This window comes from Protobothrops mucrosquamatus, unplaced genomic scaffold (genome assembly GCF_001527695.2).
Source record: "Protobothrops mucrosquamatus isolate PMUCROS unplaced genomic scaffold, P.Mucros_1.0 scaffold180, whole genome shotgun sequence".
Classification (NCBI taxonomy): Eukaryota; Metazoa; Chordata; class Lepidosauria; order Squamata; family Viperidae; genus Protobothrops; species Protobothrops mucrosquamatus.
In genome coordinates, this window is record NW_015386539.1 from 1,748 (window position 1) to 21,583 (window position 19,836).

At 46.6% G+C, this 19,836-nt stretch overlaps 4 protein-coding genes across 4 annotated transcripts; 1 reads left to right on the forward strand and 3 right to left on the reverse strand.

Annotated features, from left to right (window-relative positions):
- Nucleotides 1-1,503: 1,503 nt before the first annotated feature.
- Nucleotides 1,504-6,997, reverse strand: ANAPC7 (anaphase promoting complex subunit 7). Its single transcript, XM_015813633.1, has 11 exons — nucleotides 6,884-6,997; nucleotides 6,165-6,351; nucleotides 5,849-5,968; nucleotides 5,614-5,725; nucleotides 5,094-5,247; nucleotides 4,740-4,882; nucleotides 3,961-4,078; nucleotides 3,675-3,871; nucleotides 2,982-3,206; nucleotides 2,306-2,456; nucleotides 1,504-1,807 (listed from the first exon to the last, which is right to left on the reverse strand). Exons 1-11 carry the CDS (start codon nucleotides 6,982-6,984, stop codon nucleotides 1,618-1,620), a joined length of 1,698 nt encoding a protein of 565 aa, XP_015669119.1. The 5' UTR covers nucleotides 6,985-6,997; the 3' UTR covers nucleotides 1,504-1,617.
- Nucleotides 6,998-7,831: 834 nt separating this feature from the next.
- On the reverse strand, nucleotides 7,832-10,822 carry ARPC3 (actin related protein 2/3 complex subunit 3). The gene is made up of 7 exons (XM_015813650.1): nucleotides 10,708-10,822; nucleotides 10,021-10,120; nucleotides 9,533-9,609; nucleotides 9,319-9,387; nucleotides 8,944-9,070; nucleotides 8,307-8,401; nucleotides 7,832-8,108 (listed from the first exon to the last, which is right to left on the reverse strand). The coding sequence occupies exons 1-7, from the start codon at nucleotides 10,711-10,713 to the stop codon at nucleotides 8,046-8,048; spliced, it is 537 nt and encodes a 178-aa protein (XP_015669136.1). The 5' UTR covers nucleotides 10,714-10,822; the 3' UTR covers nucleotides 7,832-8,045.
- Nucleotides 10,823-11,834: 1,012 nt separating this feature from the next.
- Nucleotides 11,835-14,754, reverse strand: GPN3 (GPN-loop GTPase 3). The gene is made up of 8 exons (XM_015813651.1): nucleotides 14,600-14,754; nucleotides 14,215-14,323; nucleotides 13,906-14,073; nucleotides 13,334-13,458; nucleotides 13,014-13,129; nucleotides 12,693-12,789; nucleotides 12,385-12,513; nucleotides 11,835-12,089 (listed from the first exon to the last, which is right to left on the reverse strand). The coding sequence occupies exons 1-8, from the start codon at nucleotides 14,645-14,647 to the stop codon at nucleotides 12,027-12,029; spliced, it is 855 nt and encodes a 284-aa protein (XP_015669137.1). The 5' UTR covers nucleotides 14,648-14,754; the 3' UTR covers nucleotides 11,835-12,026.
- A 180-nt stretch (nucleotides 14,755-14,934) lies between these two features.
- On the forward strand, nucleotides 14,935-18,931 carry DENR (density regulated re-initiation and release factor). Its single transcript, XM_015813652.1, has 8 exons — nucleotides 14,935-14,989; nucleotides 15,792-15,941; nucleotides 16,515-16,534; nucleotides 16,861-16,945; nucleotides 17,250-17,333; nucleotides 17,663-17,779; nucleotides 18,309-18,448; nucleotides 18,623-18,931. Exons 2-8 carry the CDS (start codon nucleotides 15,842-15,844, stop codon nucleotides 18,665-18,667), a joined length of 591 nt encoding a protein of 196 aa, XP_015669138.1. The 5' UTR covers nucleotides 14,935-14,989; nucleotides 15,792-15,841; the 3' UTR covers nucleotides 18,668-18,931.
- The last annotated feature ends 905 nt before the right edge of the window (nucleotides 18,932-19,836 follow it).

The following is a 19,836-nucleotide window of genomic DNA, read 5'->3' on the forward strand; positions in this document are numbered from 1 at the left end:
ATAATTTGATTTGAATTGAGTAAATCTCTTCAGTCCCCCCCCTCCAGTAGATTGAATTATATTTTCTACACCTCCCACTAGCGAGTATTAAAAAGTGCAGCAAAGTGGAAGATGGGGGTGCCCACATCTGGGGAAGAGGGAACGATGCCCCCAAAGCTTCCAGTGGCAGTGAAGAAAAATCCCCAAACTTTTTAAAAAGGTTCTCAGGATACTTCTCTGGAGTAGATTTTCAGAGCACCTGAGAACTTTGGTGAAGAGAGAAGCTTCAGGTACCCAGGTTGGCATACAGAAGTATGTCCCCACTTTTAATTCAGCAATTATTGATACATAGGGTGGCTTTCTGTGTCTCTGTCTCTTTAGAGATGTTAAAAATGAAAATAAACAGTGCACCCTTGACTTAACTGGAGTGCGGAACCAGGAATATGATTTAAAAATATATAAGTGAAAGGAGGATCGCCCCCTTGAATCATCAACCTTTTAGGGTGTTTTCATTCTTATTTGTGTTCAACAGGAAGAAATAAACATTAAAGAACTGAATAAGGTAAGCTTGTAGAGGTAAATAAAAATCTATTTAAAAGAGGAAAATGGATAATAAACACTTTTATGGGCATTCCAATAACGAGACAGGTTGAGTTACCAAAATGGACGAAGTTTATTTTAACAAAACAGTACACATTTATTCCCAAGAAATGGTGAAATATTACAACAATGCTACATGTGAGAAGTACCCCCCCAAACATATAACCAAGAAATAAAGTTCATTCACACCAGAGCGACGGGTCGGGCCCAGCATAACCTGTTGCCAAGCTGAGTCATTGAATGGGAGCCAAAGCAGAGTTTGAAGCAGAAAAATCAAGAGAAAAAGCATTTTTAATAATCATTTTTCTAGAGAAGAGACGAAGCTTAATCAAGACTAATTGGGATTATGCTTTGGCTCGTCTGTTCTTGCCAAGTGGTCCATCTCGCTACATTTGATATCCACGGCAGGATTCCAAAGGAAAGTCACTCACGCATTACGCTTTGTAAAAAGGACTGAATTCTCCAGATATACTTTCGACAGCTGTCTGTCAGTTAGTATCCTGAAGCAGCACACTTCCGTTTCAAAAACATGCACGCTAAACACTGCACTCAAAACTCAGAAGTTGGGGGAGAAACGCTGGGAAAAGCTCCCCCCCCAAAAAAACCCCTCCTGCCAGTTCCTGGAGGCGTCTGGGCCTCTTAAAGGCTCAGAATAAAGGCCTCTTCCACAAAAGGAGAGGAAAGCAGCCCACCTCACACACCACTGGGGATAAAGCGTAATTACTTCAGCAACGATTTGCAAGGCATGTTTGGAAAAAGGCTTAGGGTTTCTTTGAAGGATCTAACTTTAGAAAGGATTCAAAATTACAACTGGAGCCCGGAGTCTCTTTGCTCCCCCCCAAAAAACCCCCAAAACACAAGTCGCCTGGCTTTTGCAGTCAATAAATAGCCTGACAAGCATGATGTAGAAACAGAAGATTCTTCTTTTTTAATGGTTCTGGTCCTCAGCCTGGCCCTCAATCCTGTCCTTGCCAAGAAAGATGAGGACACCAATCTCCCCCTGTACGTCAAGCGCCGCCTCGTGCGTCCACGGCTGCCTCACTGCCCACGGAACCACTGCTCCTGATCGACCCACAGGGCCGCCTCACTGTCACTGCCTTCAAGGTCCCCTTCCTCTCCGCTGCCCTCCATGTCGTCCACATCCTCTTCCTGGGTCGCGTCAGTGGGGCTTTCTTCTTTCTCCATCTTCTGCATGCCTTCCAGCGACTTCTGATCATTGGGATCCAAACTGGAGGGGGGGAGGGGAGACAGAAAGATCAGGGCCTTGAGGACCACTGGCCTGGCCTGCCCTCTTCTCAAGGCACCCTTGACGGATTGTTTGGGGAGGGGGGATGTGCTGGGAGGTTCAAATGCAGAAAGAAACCTTTGAGGGTTTCAATTTCTACCCTATTAAAAATGGAAGTGTTTTAAGTTCAAGTTGAAAAAAAAAATAGCTGTGATTATTATTAATCCAAGTGAATCAGTCTCTCTGAAAGGAGAATCTGGACAAGGGGCTGAACTGAACCCCCAAAGGAATTTATGACAAGTGTGAGTTTTTTCAAATGGTGATCGTAAGTCAAAGACTATTCTACTTTAACTGGGAACAAGGAAGGCACCAGACACCATTTTTAAGAGGTTGAGGCCTTTCTGCAGGGGTGGCCGTGAGAAAGAGAGACACAGAACAGCCTAAGGGAGAGCGGAGGAGGAAGAGAATGAGGCAGAAACTGCCGGGGTCTGGAAAGGTTACCTTAAGGCGATGCTGTACTGGTCCATGGCTTCCTGATATTCATTGACTGCCACTAGGAAATCCCCCAACATCCGATGCAGGATGCAGTCGCTCTGGTTGGCCAAGGCGTTGCGGAGCAGAGCGATCCCGTCATCGTACTTCTGTTCTCGGCCTGTTGGGAAAGGAACGTGAAAGCAGCCATTTGTAAGAGCCAGTTTGATCTGGGGGGTTAAAACACCAGACTGGAAAGCAAAGAGACGGAGAGTTCAAGTCCTGATTTTGCCGTGAAAGCCAGTTGGGTGACTTTGGGCCAATCACCAGACGACGGTGAGTTCTAGTTCTAACTTAGGCATGAGAATTTGCTGGGTGACTTTGGGCCAGTCACCAGGAGACAATGAGTTTTAGTTCTGACTTAGCCATGAAAGCTGGCTAGGTGACTTTGGGCCAGTCCCTCTTTCCCAGACCAACCTACCTCACTAGCTAACTAACCTATTGTTATGGGGAAGACAGGAGGAGGAAGGAGTATTGTATGTGCTCGAGTTATTTATAAATATAATAAAGACCAACCAACAAGAAAACCTCAATGCAAATTTCTGCTTCTGCAGATCTGCTCCCTTCCCCTTCCAAAAATGGTCCGGCTCCCTTAAACGGGCTGGATTTCACCCGTTCAGTGCCTGAGAGGGGGAAGCCGACTCACTGAGCAGCTCGGCCTTCTTGACCACAGCTTTGATGTAATCCGGACGTTGCATCAGGGCCTTGTCCAGCAAGGTCTTGGCTTTCTCCTGGGCCACGGGGTCCTCCAGACAAACGGTGGCCAGGAGCGTCAGCGTCTGAGCGTTGGCTCCCAGGGTCTTGTAGACGTTGTTGGCCATCACGGTGGCCTCGCGGAGGCCGTTGGAGGCCAGGTAGCATTCGATGAGGCCTGAAGGGCAAAAGAGGCCGATGGAGAAGCAGCAAAGAGGAAAGGAGGGTTCCTCGGCTCAGAAACAAAGCCGTGGCCAAGTTCAGCACAAGGAGTAGAAAGCTCCAAGCTTCAGAGGGGTCTCAAAGATGTTTCCAAAAGGCAACTGAACTTCCTTGAAGGTTTTTTTCCCTTGAAAATGTTTTGCTCCTCATCCAAGAAGCTTCTTCAGTTCTTGAAGAAGTTTCTGGGATGAGAAGCGAAACGTTTCCAAGGGGAAAAAACCCCAAGGAAGTCCAGTTGCCCTTTGAAAAGCAGCTTTGAGACAACCATGACTTGGACGATTGAGAATCCCCAGAAACCTCCAGAGATGCCCCCCAATCTCTGCCCAGAAGATCAGAGGTGCCCCAAAAGGAAACCGAGAGCCTCAGTTCCCAGCCGCTGGGGATGTTCAGGCTGTCAAAATATTCGCCCCGCGCTGTCGCTCACCTTCGTAGCAGTCCAGCCGGCACGGGGCCAGCCGGATGGCTTCGCGGAAGTGGATGATGGCCTCTTGCACTCTGCCCATGTTCCGCAGGGCGGCCCCTTTCAACAGCAGGGCCTGCACGCTGTTGCTGTTCAGCTGGATGGCTTTGGCCCCCAGGTACAAGGCCCGAGAGTAGCGCTTGCTGTAGAAGCTGTGGCAGCTGTGGGAAGGAGGAAGAGGCAGCCCTCAAGACGGAGCTCGGATGGATTCTGAACACTTTGGGGAAAGGAGGGGAACGGAGGCTGTTACCCTGAGACCACCCAGGGCTCTGCATGTTGGTCAGAGATGTTGAACAGCCGGCATCCGAGGTTTTCCACGTCCTCCAGGCGACCCTCCCGAGCCAGTAAGTAGCCATAGACGTCCATTCCTAGGAAACACAAAGGAAAGAAAAATAAACTTCAAAAGAACAAGAAAACTACTAAAAAAAACACCCTATTTAATCTGGAGAGATCCCAGGATCCAAATCCATCCATCTCTTACAACGAAGGTGCTTAAATATGGCTAAGATTATCTCTCCCCCCCCCAAACATATATCTGGAAATGCCGGCAAAGGGTTAGGAGAGCCCCTTCATTGGTACGTCAATTTGCAAAACTATAAAACTGGAAATCTCTTTTATCGTAATTTAGTTTTTAAATGGAAAACATTAAAATTCGTATTTTAATCCTATTCATTATCCCTGAGTATTCTTGCCCAACACAAAATGTAAAAAGCCTTTAATGTTTTGTGCAGTAGTGGTGCAAAGAGTTCCCCTTGCTGCTAATGTTATCAGTGTTCAACTGTACATTTTTTTTGACCAATTAACAACTCAAATTTAACCATTTGCCTAATTTTATGAAGCATCATGAATTTGCTCTAATTCTTCTTTCATCTTCACTGTCACTATAAATCTAGTATTTCTGTTTTATTATAGCAGCAATCTTTCCTGGGAAGCAAGACCCAGGAATTTAAGAGTGGCTGATTTCTAAGGCTTGAAATTGCAAATTGAATGAAGGATTCAAATAGTTGTCCCTATTTTCTGGAGACTTACCTTTTATTAAATAGGGATCCAACATTTGGGCCTGTTCAAATTTTAGAATGGCGTTCTTGTTATCCCCGGCTCTGAAGTACAGGTCTGCTAAACTGCCCAATATATCCACATTGTCTCTCAGGAGTGACTTTTTCTCCAGGGAGCTTTTGGGGAAAAACAGAAATGGAAAAATCAGAATTTGCTGTAAAACACTATTCTGGAGTACGCGTCTATAACGAATGCAGGGACATTCTGTAATCTGGAAAAAGGTAAAATGCATTCTAGATTTTATAGTTTGCATTTTGGCTCCCAGAACTTCTCCGAGCCAATCAGATTAAACCACCAGCAACGGTGCCTCTCCATGGGAATGCTCACCAGATTGTGTTGATTGCTCTGGTGTTATCGCCCGTGTGCACAAACGCGTACGCTTTGATCCACACCGAAAGCCAATCCAGATTCGGGATGCTCTGAATTACGTTCATGGTCAAGGAAGCCACTTCTGCACCCTTCACCGAGAGCGACAACAAGCCTAGATGAGGACAGACTCTTATTATAATTTCCAGGCTGACAAAAGCAGGCTGAACGCAATCAGACCAGGTTTGAGAGTTTAACGGGAGCTGAAGCCCAGCATGGCAGGAACAGACCAAGGACATTTCAACCAAAATAATTCAGTTTTGGTAAAACTGAACTACCAAAGTAGTTTCCTACCATTCCTGCACTTAATCTCCTTATCTCCAAAGAGAGTAAGATCGCTGAAAAGGCACAAGTACATTACGCTCACTTGGAAGCCTTCCAGCATCCTTTCCCTGAAAATGTTGACACTCGGCCAGACCTTGATGTCAAACTAGCCAACTTTACTCCTTGCCAACAGCGACAAGCAATGGGGGGGAGCTACCTAGAATGGCATCGAGAGCCAGCGGGCACTGCCTCAAAACCTCCTTGTAACTGGTCACCGAGGAACGTTCTTGGCCCGTCTTCTTGTACAGGCTGGCCAGCATCATGTTGATCTGCAACAGACAGGCGAAGGAGCAACTGCAGCAAAACTCTCGACCAGAAGCCCTGGAGTGTGAGCATCTCAGGCATCAGGAAAAAAAATCTTTCCCGGGTTCAATCCATGGAGAGGAACTTACCTTGGGCGTCCTCTGCCTGGAAGGGATGCCATCCAGGACGGCAATGGCGTCTTTGTCTTGCTTTAACATGGTGTAGCACTCGGCCATTTTGTATTTCACTTCGATTTCAGAAGGCAGACACTAGAAAAAAAACAGGGGTGTGTTTAATGGTTTGCAGCATCAAGATTTGCCCTCTGTTTAAAGGGTCTCCTGCTTGAGTAGGGGGTTGGACTAGAAGACCTCCAAGGTCCCTTCCAGCTCTTATTATAAGTGTAGGAAGGGGGTCAACCTCCTAAGTAATCATGATTAGAACCAGGCTGGTGGGCCCTGCACCCACCTGGCTCTGGGGAGTGGAGGCTGCGCTGCCGGGGGAGGGCCGGACTTTGGAGGTCTTGCTCAAGGCCTTCTTCTGCTGCAGGGCCATGGTGTACTTGCTGACGGCATTGCGGTACTCCTTATCGTGGAACAGGGAGTCCGCGTGGTGAACCAGCAGCTGGTACTTCTGCGAGGGGGAGAACAGCTCCCTGCAAGAGAGACCAGAGGGACCTGGAGTCAGAGTCAGAGTCAGCCTTCCCCTGCACACCCACCCTGCAAGGTAGGCCAAACTCAGAGAAAATACAGCAGGACCAGCCTCTGGGAGGCAAACCCTACCGCAAACATTGGCAAGGTCAGGTTTCCCCCACCCAGCTTCCTTCAGCTACAACTCCCATCATCCCCAGCCCCAACACCCACCTTCTGGCCAGATTTGGTACCCTCCGTGCCTAGATTCCCTATCCCATCCTCCTGAGCCAGCCTCCCATAGAGTCTAGAGCAGTGCTTCTCAACCTTGGCAGTTTGAAGATGGGGAAACTACAACTCTCAGAATCCCCCAGCCAGGAATTCTGGGAGTTGTAGTTCCTCCCCATCTTCAAGCTGCCAAGGCTGAGGAGCACTGAGGAGCCCATCATCCCCAGCCCTAGTGAAGAGGAGACTGTGGGCTGCGGTCTCCTGCCGATCGCTGCGTGGCCTCCTTTCCCCGCTTGCCCTGCTTCGCTTCCGGGGCGCCGCCTCACTCACGGGTTGTTGCCGCTCATGGTGAGCAGGAGGCCGCTGAGCAGCCGCACGTTGGAGTGGAGCCCGGCGGCCGCCATCTCCCGTACATGGTCCACGACGCTCATGGCGGCGGAGAAGCGAAGCGGCGGCGGCGGCGACAAGACTCTAAAATGGCGCCTCTTCGCCGGGTCCTCGCGCGGAGGGCGGCCATGACGCCGGCCGCCACGCCCCCTCGTTGGGGTTGTCTAACTCACGCCTGTCAGAAAAAAACACCAAAAAAACACCAAAAAAACAGCCGCTTTTTCCAGAAGGAAAAGCGCCACCGCTCCGCGGATTTACTCTCCTCTTCTAGAACGTATATATATATCAGTGTACAGTCTTTATCGTTTCTCTAATTTGGGAAAGGTTTACAACAGGCACTGAGCTAGACAGCTTGCAAACGGGAGACCGGTACCTTCTGAGCATGCGCGGAAGAGAACCCACTTCCTTCGCCAACCGGGCGCCCTCAGCACTGTAGCGCAAAGCCCTTCACCCTCTATATTTGTAGATAGGCAGTGTTGGGTCGTACCAGATCCTTGGCAAGAAGTATTTATTTGAAAATAAATAAGGATGAGAGAGAGCTAGAACATTTTGCTCCTTATAGCAACAGGCTATTTATTGCTACAGCAACAGAGCTTTTATTTATTTATGCATTTAATAGATTAATGGACCCCCAACTCACACAGACTGAATCTTTATGCATGTTTTCTTGGAAAGAATGGCTTTGTGCTATGCAATTGTGGATCTGCTCCTTTCTTGCCCTGCACTGCTTGCATGGGACTTAAACTTCGGAGCAGATGTACCCTGCAAATATATTAAAAGTTCCCAACAGTCTTTCCTACTCAATGCCTTCTGAGCGTCTCTCGTAATTCCCAGCCATTACGAATAATAGCTAAGCTCTTCCGAATTCAAGCTGGACAGCCTCAGAGCAAATACAGATAAAACACCATTAGAAAGAACTTTTATTATTATTATCAAGCTTGACAAACATTGCACATGATTTTTTTAAGCTCCGCCCTTCCTCCCATCAGTGGCCTTGCATCCAGAAACACCTTTTCTCTTTCAGTAGAAAACTTATATTAGAAGCAATATTATCTGACTATCCCTGGGAACAGAGCGCTTATAACCAAAGATCCAGCCGCTGCCGTCACTGTCCTGGTCCTGATAGGCTTTTGTTCATGAATTGCCTTTTCACAAAACAGGTCCACCACTAGGAGAGAAAAAGAAAAAAAAATAGTAACAGAAAGGCAGTTGTCACCAGAAACCACAACAGTCACTTAAACCCATTTTCAAGACCTGAGACCCACTTTCAATGAGCAATCTTAGATTGATACGGTCTTGAAATATACCCAATATTTCAACTATTTTTCTGTTCTTTTCTTAAGCATAAACAGGAAGAGCTTCTCACCTTGCTGGGTTTGTCACTCTGGGGATCAAAGACCTTTTCGCAAAGCCTCAAGCCGGTTTCTTGCCTCAGTTGCTGCAAATACCCTCGCATAACCTCTGAAAGAAGAGCACCCTCATCCGATTACAGCATTTGCAAGTTAAAGAATTAAAGCTTAAGATTCTCCCCTTTCTCCCAAACCACCAGCTTTTCTAGAAACTATTTTTTTTCCAAAAGATCTGGCTTTTCCTCTCTTATGTGAGCCCATTTTAAAGCAAGATAAGACCCTTTCTAATGGACGGATTTAAACCAGCCAGCCATACTTTTGATAGACTTTTGAATGGATGTTTAAATTGTGGCTCAAATGCAGGGCAACTGAGCTGACATGGGTACTTGATAAATGGATGAATCATCCAATTGAATAAAATAAACTCAGCATTCCTTTGTCAGTAGGAATGGAAAAATGTCTAACTAAATCTTAATTTTCAGTGACATGGAAAAAGCAGTTCCAGGAAACCATGGCTGGGTTGCATATTATTCCACTGCTATACACAGAAGTGAGCTGCACAAAACTCAGGTGTTCTTATATCTAACTAGCCATGTTTGTGAATGAGATTGAGTACAATAGCTTGCAATTTTCCCTTTTTTCCAACCTGCTTACCTTCTTCCTGTTTACTGCTGGGTCTGGCGTAAAGAGCGTTCAGTGGGAATCCCGGTTCTCCAGGCATCGGGAAATTGGTGATCCCCAAAGTATACATTTCTTTTTCCCCCTGGCCTTTGGAATTGCACTGAAAATAAAATACAAAATGAAAATAAAAACAAAAACCAATTTAAGTCCGTTTCTCTCTGAAATAAGCTTTTAATTTATTTTTTTAGTGGCAGGGTCTGTTTTAGAAAAGGAGAAAATGTCACAGTCATCTTACAGTTCGTATTACATTTTATTTATTTGGATTTTTGAGTTTATTTTATTTTTTTTACTTAAAAAAGGCACTGCTTTTTATTTTAAAGCACCGCAAAACCTCCAGCCCCCCCTTACCTTCTGTAACTTTTTCAAACACTCCGAAATATAGAGAGTGATGTAGATCAAGGTTCTGTCAGCCTCATTCTGCAAGAAAGAAAGAATTTAAGATGGAATATCAAGCCGGCTATTTTCCCCTCTCAAAAAGGAACTCTAGCCATTGATTTTATTTTTCTATTTAATCTGTCACTAAGAGACTTGAGGGGTCATTTTTAAGTCCACTTCCCCTTACCTTGATTTCATAATTTTTAAAGAACACATTGGCTTTGAAGTAGTAGATGGCTTCATCAATTATGTCCGTATCTTTCGCTGGTAAGAAAGAGGGAAACACAATGTCTTTGGAGTCATCACGAAAGAAAGGAAATTTCCTAAAAAAACCACCCACAAACGTCTCCCCCCAAGGAAGCTGTTGTAGCAGGATACGTTCATTTATTGATTACTAACACTTCTGTGCCGCACAAAAACCCCAGAGGATTAACAGCAGCACAATGACAACATCTAGTGTTATAATAATGGCACTAACCAACAGGAGTGGGTGCAAAAATCCAAAGTATATCTCCAAATATTCTCTCAAAGAACCAAGGATTTTTCAATCAATTGGATAGTCGGCTGGGGAATTCTGGGAGTTGAAGCCCACCCGCATTAAAGTTCCTAAGCTGAGTAATCCAGTGTTGGGAGGCGAGGACAAGGCAGAGGAGATCCGCCCCGAAGGGGACTTACTTTCACGAGGAGCTGGTCCTTTGAACTGACTCCTGATCGGAAACAGAGCCATGTTCCCCACGAGTTTGGTGTCGGGGTCCATCAAAGTGGAGTGATAGGCCTGTGAGGGAAAAGAAGGGTGGTGGGGGGTTGATTGACAGTGAAGGAGGACCATGCCTGGGCAAAACCGTGGGTGGCTTTCTCCTTAGAAACGTTCAGAAGATGCCACCCCCAGATCTGCCTGGAGAGCATGAAAGCAACTAGAATCGTCAAGGAGGGTCTGCAACCTACGGCCCACCAGTTCCAACCTGGCCTGAGGGAATAACCACCCACTCATCCCCAACGCCCAGGGTGGGCAGCGAAACAGGACGGGGTTCTTTTCCCGCAGGGCTGAAAGGGGTGGGTGGGAGAGCAGGCAAGACCCATCCCCACATGCACAATGACACCCATGTTCAGCAATGCACTTCCTGCTTCCCCACCTCAGGCCTGGTGAGCAGGCAAGCCCCACCCATGCACAACCACACACCAAAAGACACACTCAGCTTTGTGTTAACTTTTGTGCCCATCATCCTTCCAGCTTCCTTCACTCCCCCCACCCCCACTCAGCCAGCCTGCAACGCCTCCGCCTTTGCTCCCCGCTTGCCCGGCCCGCCTTGCAAGCGGCAGCCCCTCCAGGCGACCCTCGGGCCGGCTGCCCCTTCCCCTCACCGGCATCTCGGTGGCGGCGGCGGCTCTTCCGGGCAGGGACGCGGCTTCGGGCGAGGCGATGTCCGGGCAGCAGCCGCTGTGCGAAGGCGGCTTCGCTTCCTTCCTCTTCTAGCTGCGCGCGGCCGGCAGGGGGCGTCGGAGGACACAGCGCAGCCGGCCCAGGCTCGGCGGACTTCAACTCCCAGCATGCCTTGGCGGGCGCAGGCGCATTGTAGGAAGTGAAGGCCAGCACATCGGGCAATGCTAAAGCGCTGGAGAGCAGACTGAGCATAGAAACCTTTGTAAAAATTTAATTAGGCATTTTTTTTGGACTTTGGGAGATTCCCCATTGAAATACATCCTCCCTGCCTTAGATAGATGGCCATATTAATTATTATTATTATTTATGAAACTTGTATGTCACCCAATTTCCAATGACTGGTCTGCACAGTCAGCCAGATGTTCAGACTGGATTTGGTCATTTTTGTTCACTTATCAAGTCCTTCCTAAGGACTTGGGCGAGGCAGGTGTTATTGTTTAATAATATTAAAGGTATCACTACGGGATTGTTATTTTAATTTATTAAAATTATATGCCACCTGAATTCTCAACGACTTTGGGTAGCTCACACACAACCGAAGAAATGACAATAAAAACAATTTTTAAAAAAGCAGCAAGGGCCATGAACTGAGGGGACGTCCTTTTCCTTTGTTAGGATGAAAATGGTTTTTGGGTCCCCTTTCCTGATCTCCAGTGGTCTCTAAATAGGGAATTTGGGAGGTCAAAGTTACACCTGTTGAATTTCATCCTGCATATAACTGCAATTGGCATAGTAATAATAATAATAATAATAATAATAATAATAATAATAATAATAATAATAATAATAATAATAATAAAAAAGTTGGAAGGGACCTTGGAGGTCATCAAGTCCAACCCCCTGCTCAGGGAGGTAACCCTATACCATTCCCAAAGATTACACCACACACAATTGCAATAAAATAATAAGCTTGTCTGAGTTTTGGCCCTCCTTTTTTTTTTCTAAGTAAAACAAACCACAGTACTTTAAATAATGTCAAAGCAAACCTGAAGTTTCTTTTCCGTTCACTCGGAAAACCACCAAGAGGAAGAAAAACGAAACACAATAATTTATTTCTTATAATGCATACTTAACACCTTCCAAAAATAAAACTCTGTGGCGCGATCCATTTTTACACGTTAAACCCCTTGTGGGCAAAGAGCCCCGTTCTTCGATTGCTTCCAACAGTTTGTGAGTTTTGAAATGCAGCGTGGAGAAACGCAACACCTTTTTCGGTGCGTTTGAAGGAAATCGAAACCTTTCATTCATCCACTCGATCCTGGAAGAATTCATCAAAAGCTGAAGATTTGTCTTCCTCTGTTTCCTGTACAAAACACAGCATTTCATTTTAGAAATTATTTAAGCTTCCTCCTTGCCTGCTTTACACTTTGAGAAGTTGTGTCCCTCCCAGCTTTCAGGCAGAGAGTTCTAATCCCAACACCGTTTCTTTTTAGCTGGCGGTGTGTGTGTGGGGGGGATCCAGACCGAATTTCTGGATATTAATATAACCCACATTTGTCTTATTAGTTCAGACTGAACTAAGATGGACTAGAATTGGCGGTGGATCCTTAGGGAAAATGACGCCGCCGGCTTTTGCCCAAAGGGTTTGGCACCTTCACCTTTGGCTCCTTAAATTCCAGGTCTTCCCCGTACTGAATGGCGAAATCAATATGTTGCAGGACGATGCTGACGCTCTCCTCGTCGGAGCGATCGAGCGGCAGGAAGCGAACCATGCTGTAATCATCGATCTAAACGGGACACACCACAGACAGTCCGTTTGGAGAGAAGAAACCGGATCGGCTATTATGAACCTCATCCTTCTTCTCTTATTCAGGATTTGGGAACTAACTTCCCCATTTTCCGCAAATAAGGGCGCTGTTACTTTTGGTCAGGGAGCCACGTGTCGAAACAAACACCCACCACCTACCAAGCCACAGATAGCTTTGGTTAATTTCTTAAACCGCCTGCTTTTGAGCAAGTCTGTCGAATCATCCAGGGAAGAGTACATGTCTGGATCCAGATATCTGGAAGAAATTGACTAGATTCATTAAACCGACAAAAGCATCAATGTTAGTTTCATTTTTTTCCCCTTTGCCTCTTCAGGGCTTTTTTTAAAAATTGCACAATTTCTTTTATGCCTGGCAAGAAGTGAAATCTAGAAGATCAAATCAGGACTGAACCAACCTCCCCAGGGTCAAAATCCCCCAAATTCCCAGGCAAAGCGGAGCCCTTCCTCGCTCACACATACTTTTCGATCTCGTTTTTCGCTTTCTTGCTCAGCAAATCCATCTTGGACATGACATTAACCTGGGGAATCTCTAAGGAAACCATGGCACTGAGAGCTGCCATCGCACCGGAAATAAACTATCATCAGAAGGAGACAGGGCAGAAAAAGAAAATCACACAAGGTCTGTGATTACCGCATTCCTCAAAATGTTATCTAATGAACACCCACAAAAGGGTCACTGCAAACGGAAACAACTGATAAAACAAAATGAATAATAATATCTCGCTGGCCGTCCACAGCAGGAGGTTTCAATTTTCAACACCTCTGAATCAGGAAGATACCTTAAAAGATTCCACCATGAATTGAGAATCGACAAGGAAAACACCACAGACGTGAAATTCCCACTGTTGCAGCTTCTCTACAAATTGTTTCATCACAGGCAAGTGAGTGTAGAGTTCAATCTGACCTAAAAACAAATAAGTTTATTCGTTCCAATTCCACCGAAGAAAACCTCAAGGTCACTGCAGAGAAGATATTTAAAACTAGAAAGAATCAGACATCAACAATGCTAGACTGGGTATTTGTCTGTGCTGGAAGAACCAGAAAGAGATGAACTCTTTGACTCTCATAAAATGCGATATATCTTCCCTCTCTGCTTTATTATCGTGCTAAAGTTTACGGATTTCTTCCACACCTCCAAGGCCATAAAGTGCCAGAAAGATTACAGCCACTGAATTTCCACAGCTTCAAAATTTTATTCATTTACTTATTAAATGATCGTGCTGTCCATCTCCCCTATAAGGCATGAATTAAAGCCCATTTTTAATCTAAAGTCAAACAAAACAAGTGCCAAAGATCCTCATTCTTCATCCAAGAGTCCAGGAACTGTATCCTACACCTTTCCTCAGCTTACCTGGGCAATCGAACAGGATGTAATCGTCTTCTACGTGACCAAGGCATTCTTCCAGCCAATCAAAATTGTTCGCAAAATATTCCATGCAAAAAACTAAGCCGCCGTTGGGGCCGAACCGGAGGGAATCATCTTCCATGACATCGTCCACTTCAATCAACTCTCGGATATCTGAAAGATAAAGGGGTGGGTGGGGGAGGAGGAGGAGGGACCCAGCCTATATAAATTCCCAAGGTGCTGCTTCTTTCTCAACCCAACAGGTCCACTGGAGGTCCCAGGTAAGCCCCAGTCTTAAAACAGAGACCCCTTTACCTGCCATGACATCGTAGTTGAAGTGTTCTGCTGCTGGATCGAGGTTCACAACCTGCACAGAACGGTTGAGGGCTTCGCAGTGCTGGACCATGATGGAGCAATAGGTGCTCTGGAAGAGGAGAGAAATCAAGGCACAAGGGAAAAAAGGATGGATCTGGAGACAGTGGAACTACCAGCCACTAGATGGGTGGGTGGACTTCAACATGCTAGCTGGGCAATTCTGGGAATTAAAGTCCACCCATCCATCTAGTGGCTGATAGTTCCACTGTCTCCAGATCCACCCTTGGCCATCTTCAAGTGGCCCAGCTTGAAAAACATGGCCCCCTCCCACGCAAGAGACCTTGTAGCCCCCAAGCCAAAGCCGCGTGCCCCCCCCCCGACTCACCTTCCCGCTCCCCGCAGGCCCCATCACCAGCTGGGCATAGCGAGGCATGGCCACCCCCGGGCCAAGAAGGCCGCCCCCGGAATAAGGGAGGAGGGGGGGAAAAAGACGACAACGAATGTGAAGTCGCTTGATCCAAAGAACGACCCGTAGCCGCCGCCTCGGCCCTTCCTTCCCGTCGCTCTATGGTTTGCGGCTCACTTCCGCGAGCACAGCGACTCCCAGGGAGGAAGAGGAGAAAAAGCCGAGGAAGAGCAGCTGAGGTTTTCCCTCTAGTCCGCCACGACCTGCGGCGCTCTCGCGAGATTTCCCACCTGGCTGGCTGCCTGCCTGCCTGCCTGCCTGCTGCTGCTGGACGTCCGGCCAAGCCACCCGCCTGGAGGGGCCGTGCGGGTAAGGGGGCGCTCGGGGGAGACCCGGGGTTCCCCGCCTTTCCCCAGCCCGGGATGGGCATCCCATCGCTCTTGGCTCGGGCATCTCGTGACGCCCCCCAACCACCCAGGAGGTCCTCTTTCTGGGGGGGGGCTTTGCGGGGTTCCCTCGGGGTCTGGCTGGGCCGCCCTTTGGCGGGGGGGGGTTGTTGGGCACCTTTCCCAGCTCTCGCCCCCCCCCCCCCATTTGGCATCCTGGCTCCTCCTTGGCAGTGTTGCAGACCACACTTTCTAGATTGGGGTGCAACTGCTTTGGGCTTCCTTTGGGGGGGGTCTCCCGTCCAAGAATGAAGCAAGCCCGATTGTACTTCACAATCAGCCTCCCCTCTGCCTTCCTCTGACACCAGCATTTGCTTGTGAATATTTTTTTCTGATTTGCACAGATTCTCCCTCCTCTCCCCCCCCAAAAAAGTCACGCACCTGCGAGTATCCCTCACCTTGCCCAGCGTCCTGGTGTCCCCTGAAGTTGGGATTTCAGAAGAATGTAGGATCTCTGCCAGCAGCCGGGAAGAGGCTGGCTATTGTGGTCGCTGAAGTTCCACTCTGGGGGGGTCCTCAGGTTGGAGAAGGTGGCCCCAATTCTCTCCGAATTTTTCCTTGGAGGAAAGTCATATGCAGAAGTAGACCAATAGTAGAGTAACCTGGCAAACAACGATTTCAGAACACACAGATTGGCAACGAGTTTCACAAGCCCTCATTCATAGGCCGCTTTTAAGTTTTCTGCCTTTATGATCCCTGGAGGTCAATCGCCTGTCTGTTTCTAGGTTTGGCGTTTGAACTGAAGGTCTCTGGTTTCTGGACTGGGGAGACGGCAATGGAGACGGCAGAGCCTGTGGTCCTTGACTCCCAAGGAGACCAAAGATGTAATGCCAGACCAGATACAGACTATCCCCTTCGGGTGCTGTACTGTGGAGGTAGGTGTGAAAAAGACAGCTTCTTCATAAGCTACCAGTGGGTTTTCTTTCCACTTATCCTAGTTCAGGCTACTTGCAGATTATCCAGGTTTGGACAGTAGAAAGTGCTTTATCTAGAACAGTGTTTCTCAACTTCAGCAAATGTAGCTAGCTGGGGAATTCTGGGAGTTGAAGTCCACATATCTTTAAAGTTGCTGAGGTTGAGAAACACTAATACAGATATCTCCTGTGTATTTTAAAAATGAAAATAGGCATTCACAAAAAAAGAGAGGAATTAATACATTATAAGTTAGCATATTCTACAAAATGGTGTTCTGTAACTAAGAAAATGCAAGTCATGATTGTAATTAGAAAGGCCAGCCTTAAACATGGGATAAAAGGCTTGCAGGTTTTCTGATATTATCGGATCACAGCTTCCAGCATCTCTTTTCATCGGCCATGCTGGCTGGGGCTGCTGGGTATTGTGGTATAAATGCATTTTGAGATACCTTGTCTTAAATAGATTTTTTTTAAAACTGGATTATACAAAAGAACATTATCATTGCTTTAAACTCTTCCTGTTTTCTTTCCCAGTCTGTTCCTTGCCAACAGAGGTGAGTTGCTTTCATTTTAGCTTTTGCTTGATTTGTGCAAGAGCTTTTAAAAGAGAGCTTTTAAAAAATATTTATCTTGTATAAAGATTTAATTGGAAATCACGGTTAGAATTATGCCAGCTCAGCCTATTCACAGTTGCATTGATCTCACTAAAGATGGCTAAAATAGCTTTTATTATAAAAAAGGATCAAGTAGATTCTCCTTTCCCTGTGTGGAAAGATCTATAACATGCATTTGCCCAAAATGATTTTTTTCTCTGCCCTTACATGCAAGTCCTGAAGCCATTCTAAAGAAATAACTTTACTCTGTTTTTTCCCCCCTCCAGTATTGTGAATACATGCCTGACATGGCAAAATGCAGGCAGTGGCTAGAGAAGAATTTCCCAAAGGAATTTGCGAAGCTTACTGTAGGTAAATACTCTTTGTTACCTTTTGAGCGTGAAATTTCTTTCTTAATCCTATCCTCGTTTGTCTGGGAAACCATTGCATTAAATCCAGTGGGATTTTCTGGGTTTCAAAGAGGACTCCAAAGTTGCATTTTGTGAGAAAATAATACCAATAGGTCGGCTTAATTTGCTAAATGGAAATAACTCTCAGTAGGATCATCGTAAGGGAGCCTCATTAAAAAAAGCCCCATAAAGAAATCTATAACCACTTACTTTATTTGTTTGCAAGACTCCGATATTCCTAATAACTGGGTATATTTGAATTCCAGAAAACTGCCCTAAACAAGAATCTGGCATCGGAGAAGGCCAAGGAACGATCGGTGAAGAGGAAGAAAAGAAAAAACAAAAGAGAGGCAATGATTAGCTGGATTCAGCTTTTTTTCCTTTATAAATGCATGGCTCAGTTTTTTCTTCTGGTACCGTATCGTCCGGGATTAGAACTCCAGACACATCTGGAGCACCCCAGGCTGGGCAAGGCGAGCTCAGCTGTTGCTGGGGTGGTGAGAACATAGAATCATAGGACTGGAAGGGACCTTGGAGGCCTTCTAGTCCAACCCCCCTGCTCAAGGTAGTTTGAGGTGACTTTGTAGACAGTGAGAGAGTCAGCTAATCCTTTTTTGCATCCGGCAAGCTAGATTTTGAAAAGCTATTTATTCCCTTTCCTTTTCTGCATGCTTGCCAGGTGGAAGGGGTCAGATAAAACAGAAGAAAAAAACGGTGCCTCAGAAAGTGACGATAGCAAAAATCCCCCGAGCGAAGAAAAAATACGTCACACGAGTATGCGGTCTTGCGACTTTTGGTGAGTGAAGCAAAACCACGTTTTTACAGAAGTCTCTGGGCTCAGTCGAGATCAGCTAGTATTAAAGACAAATTTATCTCTGGAGCAGCTTGCAAGCTGCCAAGGAGAGCGGGCTGGGACCAGTTTTTCAAAGCTGCGAATCTATATTCTAAAAACGATGCGAGAGTCCCCTTTGGATGTGGGCCTACAATTTTGGGCTTCAAGTCTGGATAGAGAGCTTTTTCTTCTATAATCTGACTCGGTTGTTTCGCACCTGACTAGGCGGGATTCTGGGATGGCTCACAATCCTGTCACTGTGTAAAGACATTGGTGGTTTCGGACATAGTTTGTCGAAATGGGCAATGTTAAGGCAGGTGGACTTCAACTCCCAGAATTCCCCAGCCAGTGTAACATAGCTAGCTGAGGAATTCTGGGAGTTGAAGTCCATCTGTCTTAACATGGCCCGTTTTGAAAAACCCTGGCTTTAGATAGTGGTAACCGAGTAGCAGTGTGTCTTGATCTTTTCTTTCTTTTTCTCTTCTCCAAACAGAAATAGATCTTAAGGAGGCACAAAGGTTCTTTGCTCAAAAGTTTTCCTGTGGTGCCTCCGTCACCGGAGAAGATGAAATCATTATTCAGGGAGATTTCACAGATGATATCATCGAAGTGATTCAGGAAAAATGGCCCGAGGTAATACACCAGAGCTCATCTGAGTGGCTTTCTGTTAAAAAGAGCTTTTCAACTTGGAATTAAAGGAATTTATCTTCTTCCCACCCCCAAATAATCTTTCAAATTCAAGGTATTCAGTTAATTTCCATAGGATCCTTTCTCGTGTGATAATACATTTGACCTTCTGTGCTGCAGGTGGATGATGACAGTATCGAAGATCTAGGAGAAGTAAAGAAGTGAAGTTGCTTTGGAAAACAAGTTCCTGCCTTTTGTGGACAAACCCCTGGTTCTAGCCAATATAGTCCAAGTGGGACTTTCCTCCTGTCAGACCTGTTGAAGAGGCATGTTCCCTTGGTGGCATTTTTACTGTTGTCTATTTGCTGCTTTTTATTTTTTTTGTCTGTGATACATTTTTTTTTTTGCCAAAGTTTAAACTTGGGGAAAGAGAGAGTATCATGCTTTGGCTGGAAATAGAGATTTAATCGAATAAAGAAGTTACTGTTCTTTGCTGTGTGTGTGTCCTTCGTTTTCTTAACTCAAGGTTTCAACCCAAGTTGGCAGCTTCCTTGAAAGTGAGGCCTGGCCTGATATGTGATCATAGCCGCTAGGGATGTGCCACAAGGCTGGTCTTGAAATAAAAGTGACTTTGGTTTTCCTTGCACAAAGAACCCTGCCTCTTTAAGACTCTGGCGAAGGCTAAAAGCTTGCAGATTTTCCCTCTCTGAGCCAAACCCCCATGGGTGAAAAGTTCTCAGAGCCAATGGATGAAACTGAGGTTCCCCTTTCCTCTTTGGGCCAAAAAAAAGGTTTAATTTCACAAGCAAAAAAAAAAAAAAAAAAAGCTGACTTCACAAGCACATAGCGCAACTGATGAAAGTGAGGTCCGGAAAAGCAGATTTTTATTTTTTACTTTTTTGTGATTCAGTCTTGCAAGAAATCTCTTTTGCACCTCCTCTATCTTTCAGCAACAGACTCCTTTCCAGACCCGGGAAGGGGGGGAGAGACCGGCGGGGAGTGTGTTGGGAGGGGGCATAAAGGGGGCGCGGGGGAAGGGGAAGAAAGGCAGCCGCGATGGGGCAGCCGAGAATCACGCGAAGGAAACTCATCCCGGAGCCTCCAACCGCCCCTCGCGCTGGGAACTTCCCGAAGACTGGAACCGGCGCGGACCTGAGGCTCCGAAGTCTTCCCTCCGGTCCGCCCCGCAGCCCTCGCGCTGCTGCCGGACAGGTGAGCGCCGGCCAGGTTGGCCTCGCCCGAAGGAGCAGCCATGGGGAGCTCGGGGGGGGGGGGGGAGGCGGCCGGCAGGTATCCCGGAACTCGTTTCTCCTGTAGACACGGGATCACCTGCCTGGGGCTATGTTGGGTGTATGTCAGGGTTTGTGTATGGCACCAGGAACCTGGGAGGAGGG

Coding starts and splice junctions, on each gene's coding strand:
- ANAPC7 (XM_015813633.1), bottom strand. CDS start 6,984: ATGAGCGTCGTGGACCATGTACGGGAGATGGCGGCCGCCGGGCTCCAC. Junction 3,207..3,674: donor CCGGCTGGACTGCTACGAAG/GTGAGCGACAGC, acceptor TTTGCCCTTCAG/GCCTCATCGAATGCTACCTG. Junction 2,457..2,981: donor CAAGAAGGCCGAGCTGCTCA/GTGAGTCGGCTT, acceptor CTTTCCCAACAG/GCCGAGAACAGAAGTACGAT.
- ARPC3 (XM_015813650.1), bottom strand. Junction 9,388..9,532: donor TTAAAAATTATGAAATCAAG/GTAAGGGGAAGT, acceptor TCTTTCTTGCAG/AATGAGGCTGACAGAACCTT. Junction 9,071..9,318: donor GTTTGAAAAAGTTACAGAAG/GTAAGGGGGGGC, acceptor TTTTATTTTCAG/TGCAATTCCAAAGGCCAGGG.
- GPN3 (XM_015813651.1), bottom strand. CDS start 14,647: ATGCCTCGCTATGCCCAGCTGGTGATGGGGCCTGCGGGGAGCGGGAAG. Junction 14,074..14,214: donor CAACTACGATGTCATGGCAG/GTAAAGGGGTCT, acceptor TTTATCTTTCAG/ATATCCGAGAGTTGATTGAA. Junction 12,090..12,384: donor TGGAATTTAAGGAGCCAAAG/GTGAAGGTGCCA, acceptor TGTTTTGTACAG/GAAACAGAGGAAGACAAATC.
- DENR (XM_015813652.1), top strand. CDS start 15,842: ATGGAGACGGCAGAGCCTGTGGTCCTTGACTCCCAAGGAGACCAAAGA. Junction 17,334..17,662: donor AAAGAAAAAACAAAAGAGAG/GCAATGATTAGC, acceptor CATGCTTGCCAG/GTGGAAGGGGTCAGATAAAA. Junction 18,449..18,622: donor TTCAGGAAAAATGGCCCGAG/GTAATACACCAG, acceptor TCTGTGCTGCAG/GTGGATGATGACAGTATCGA.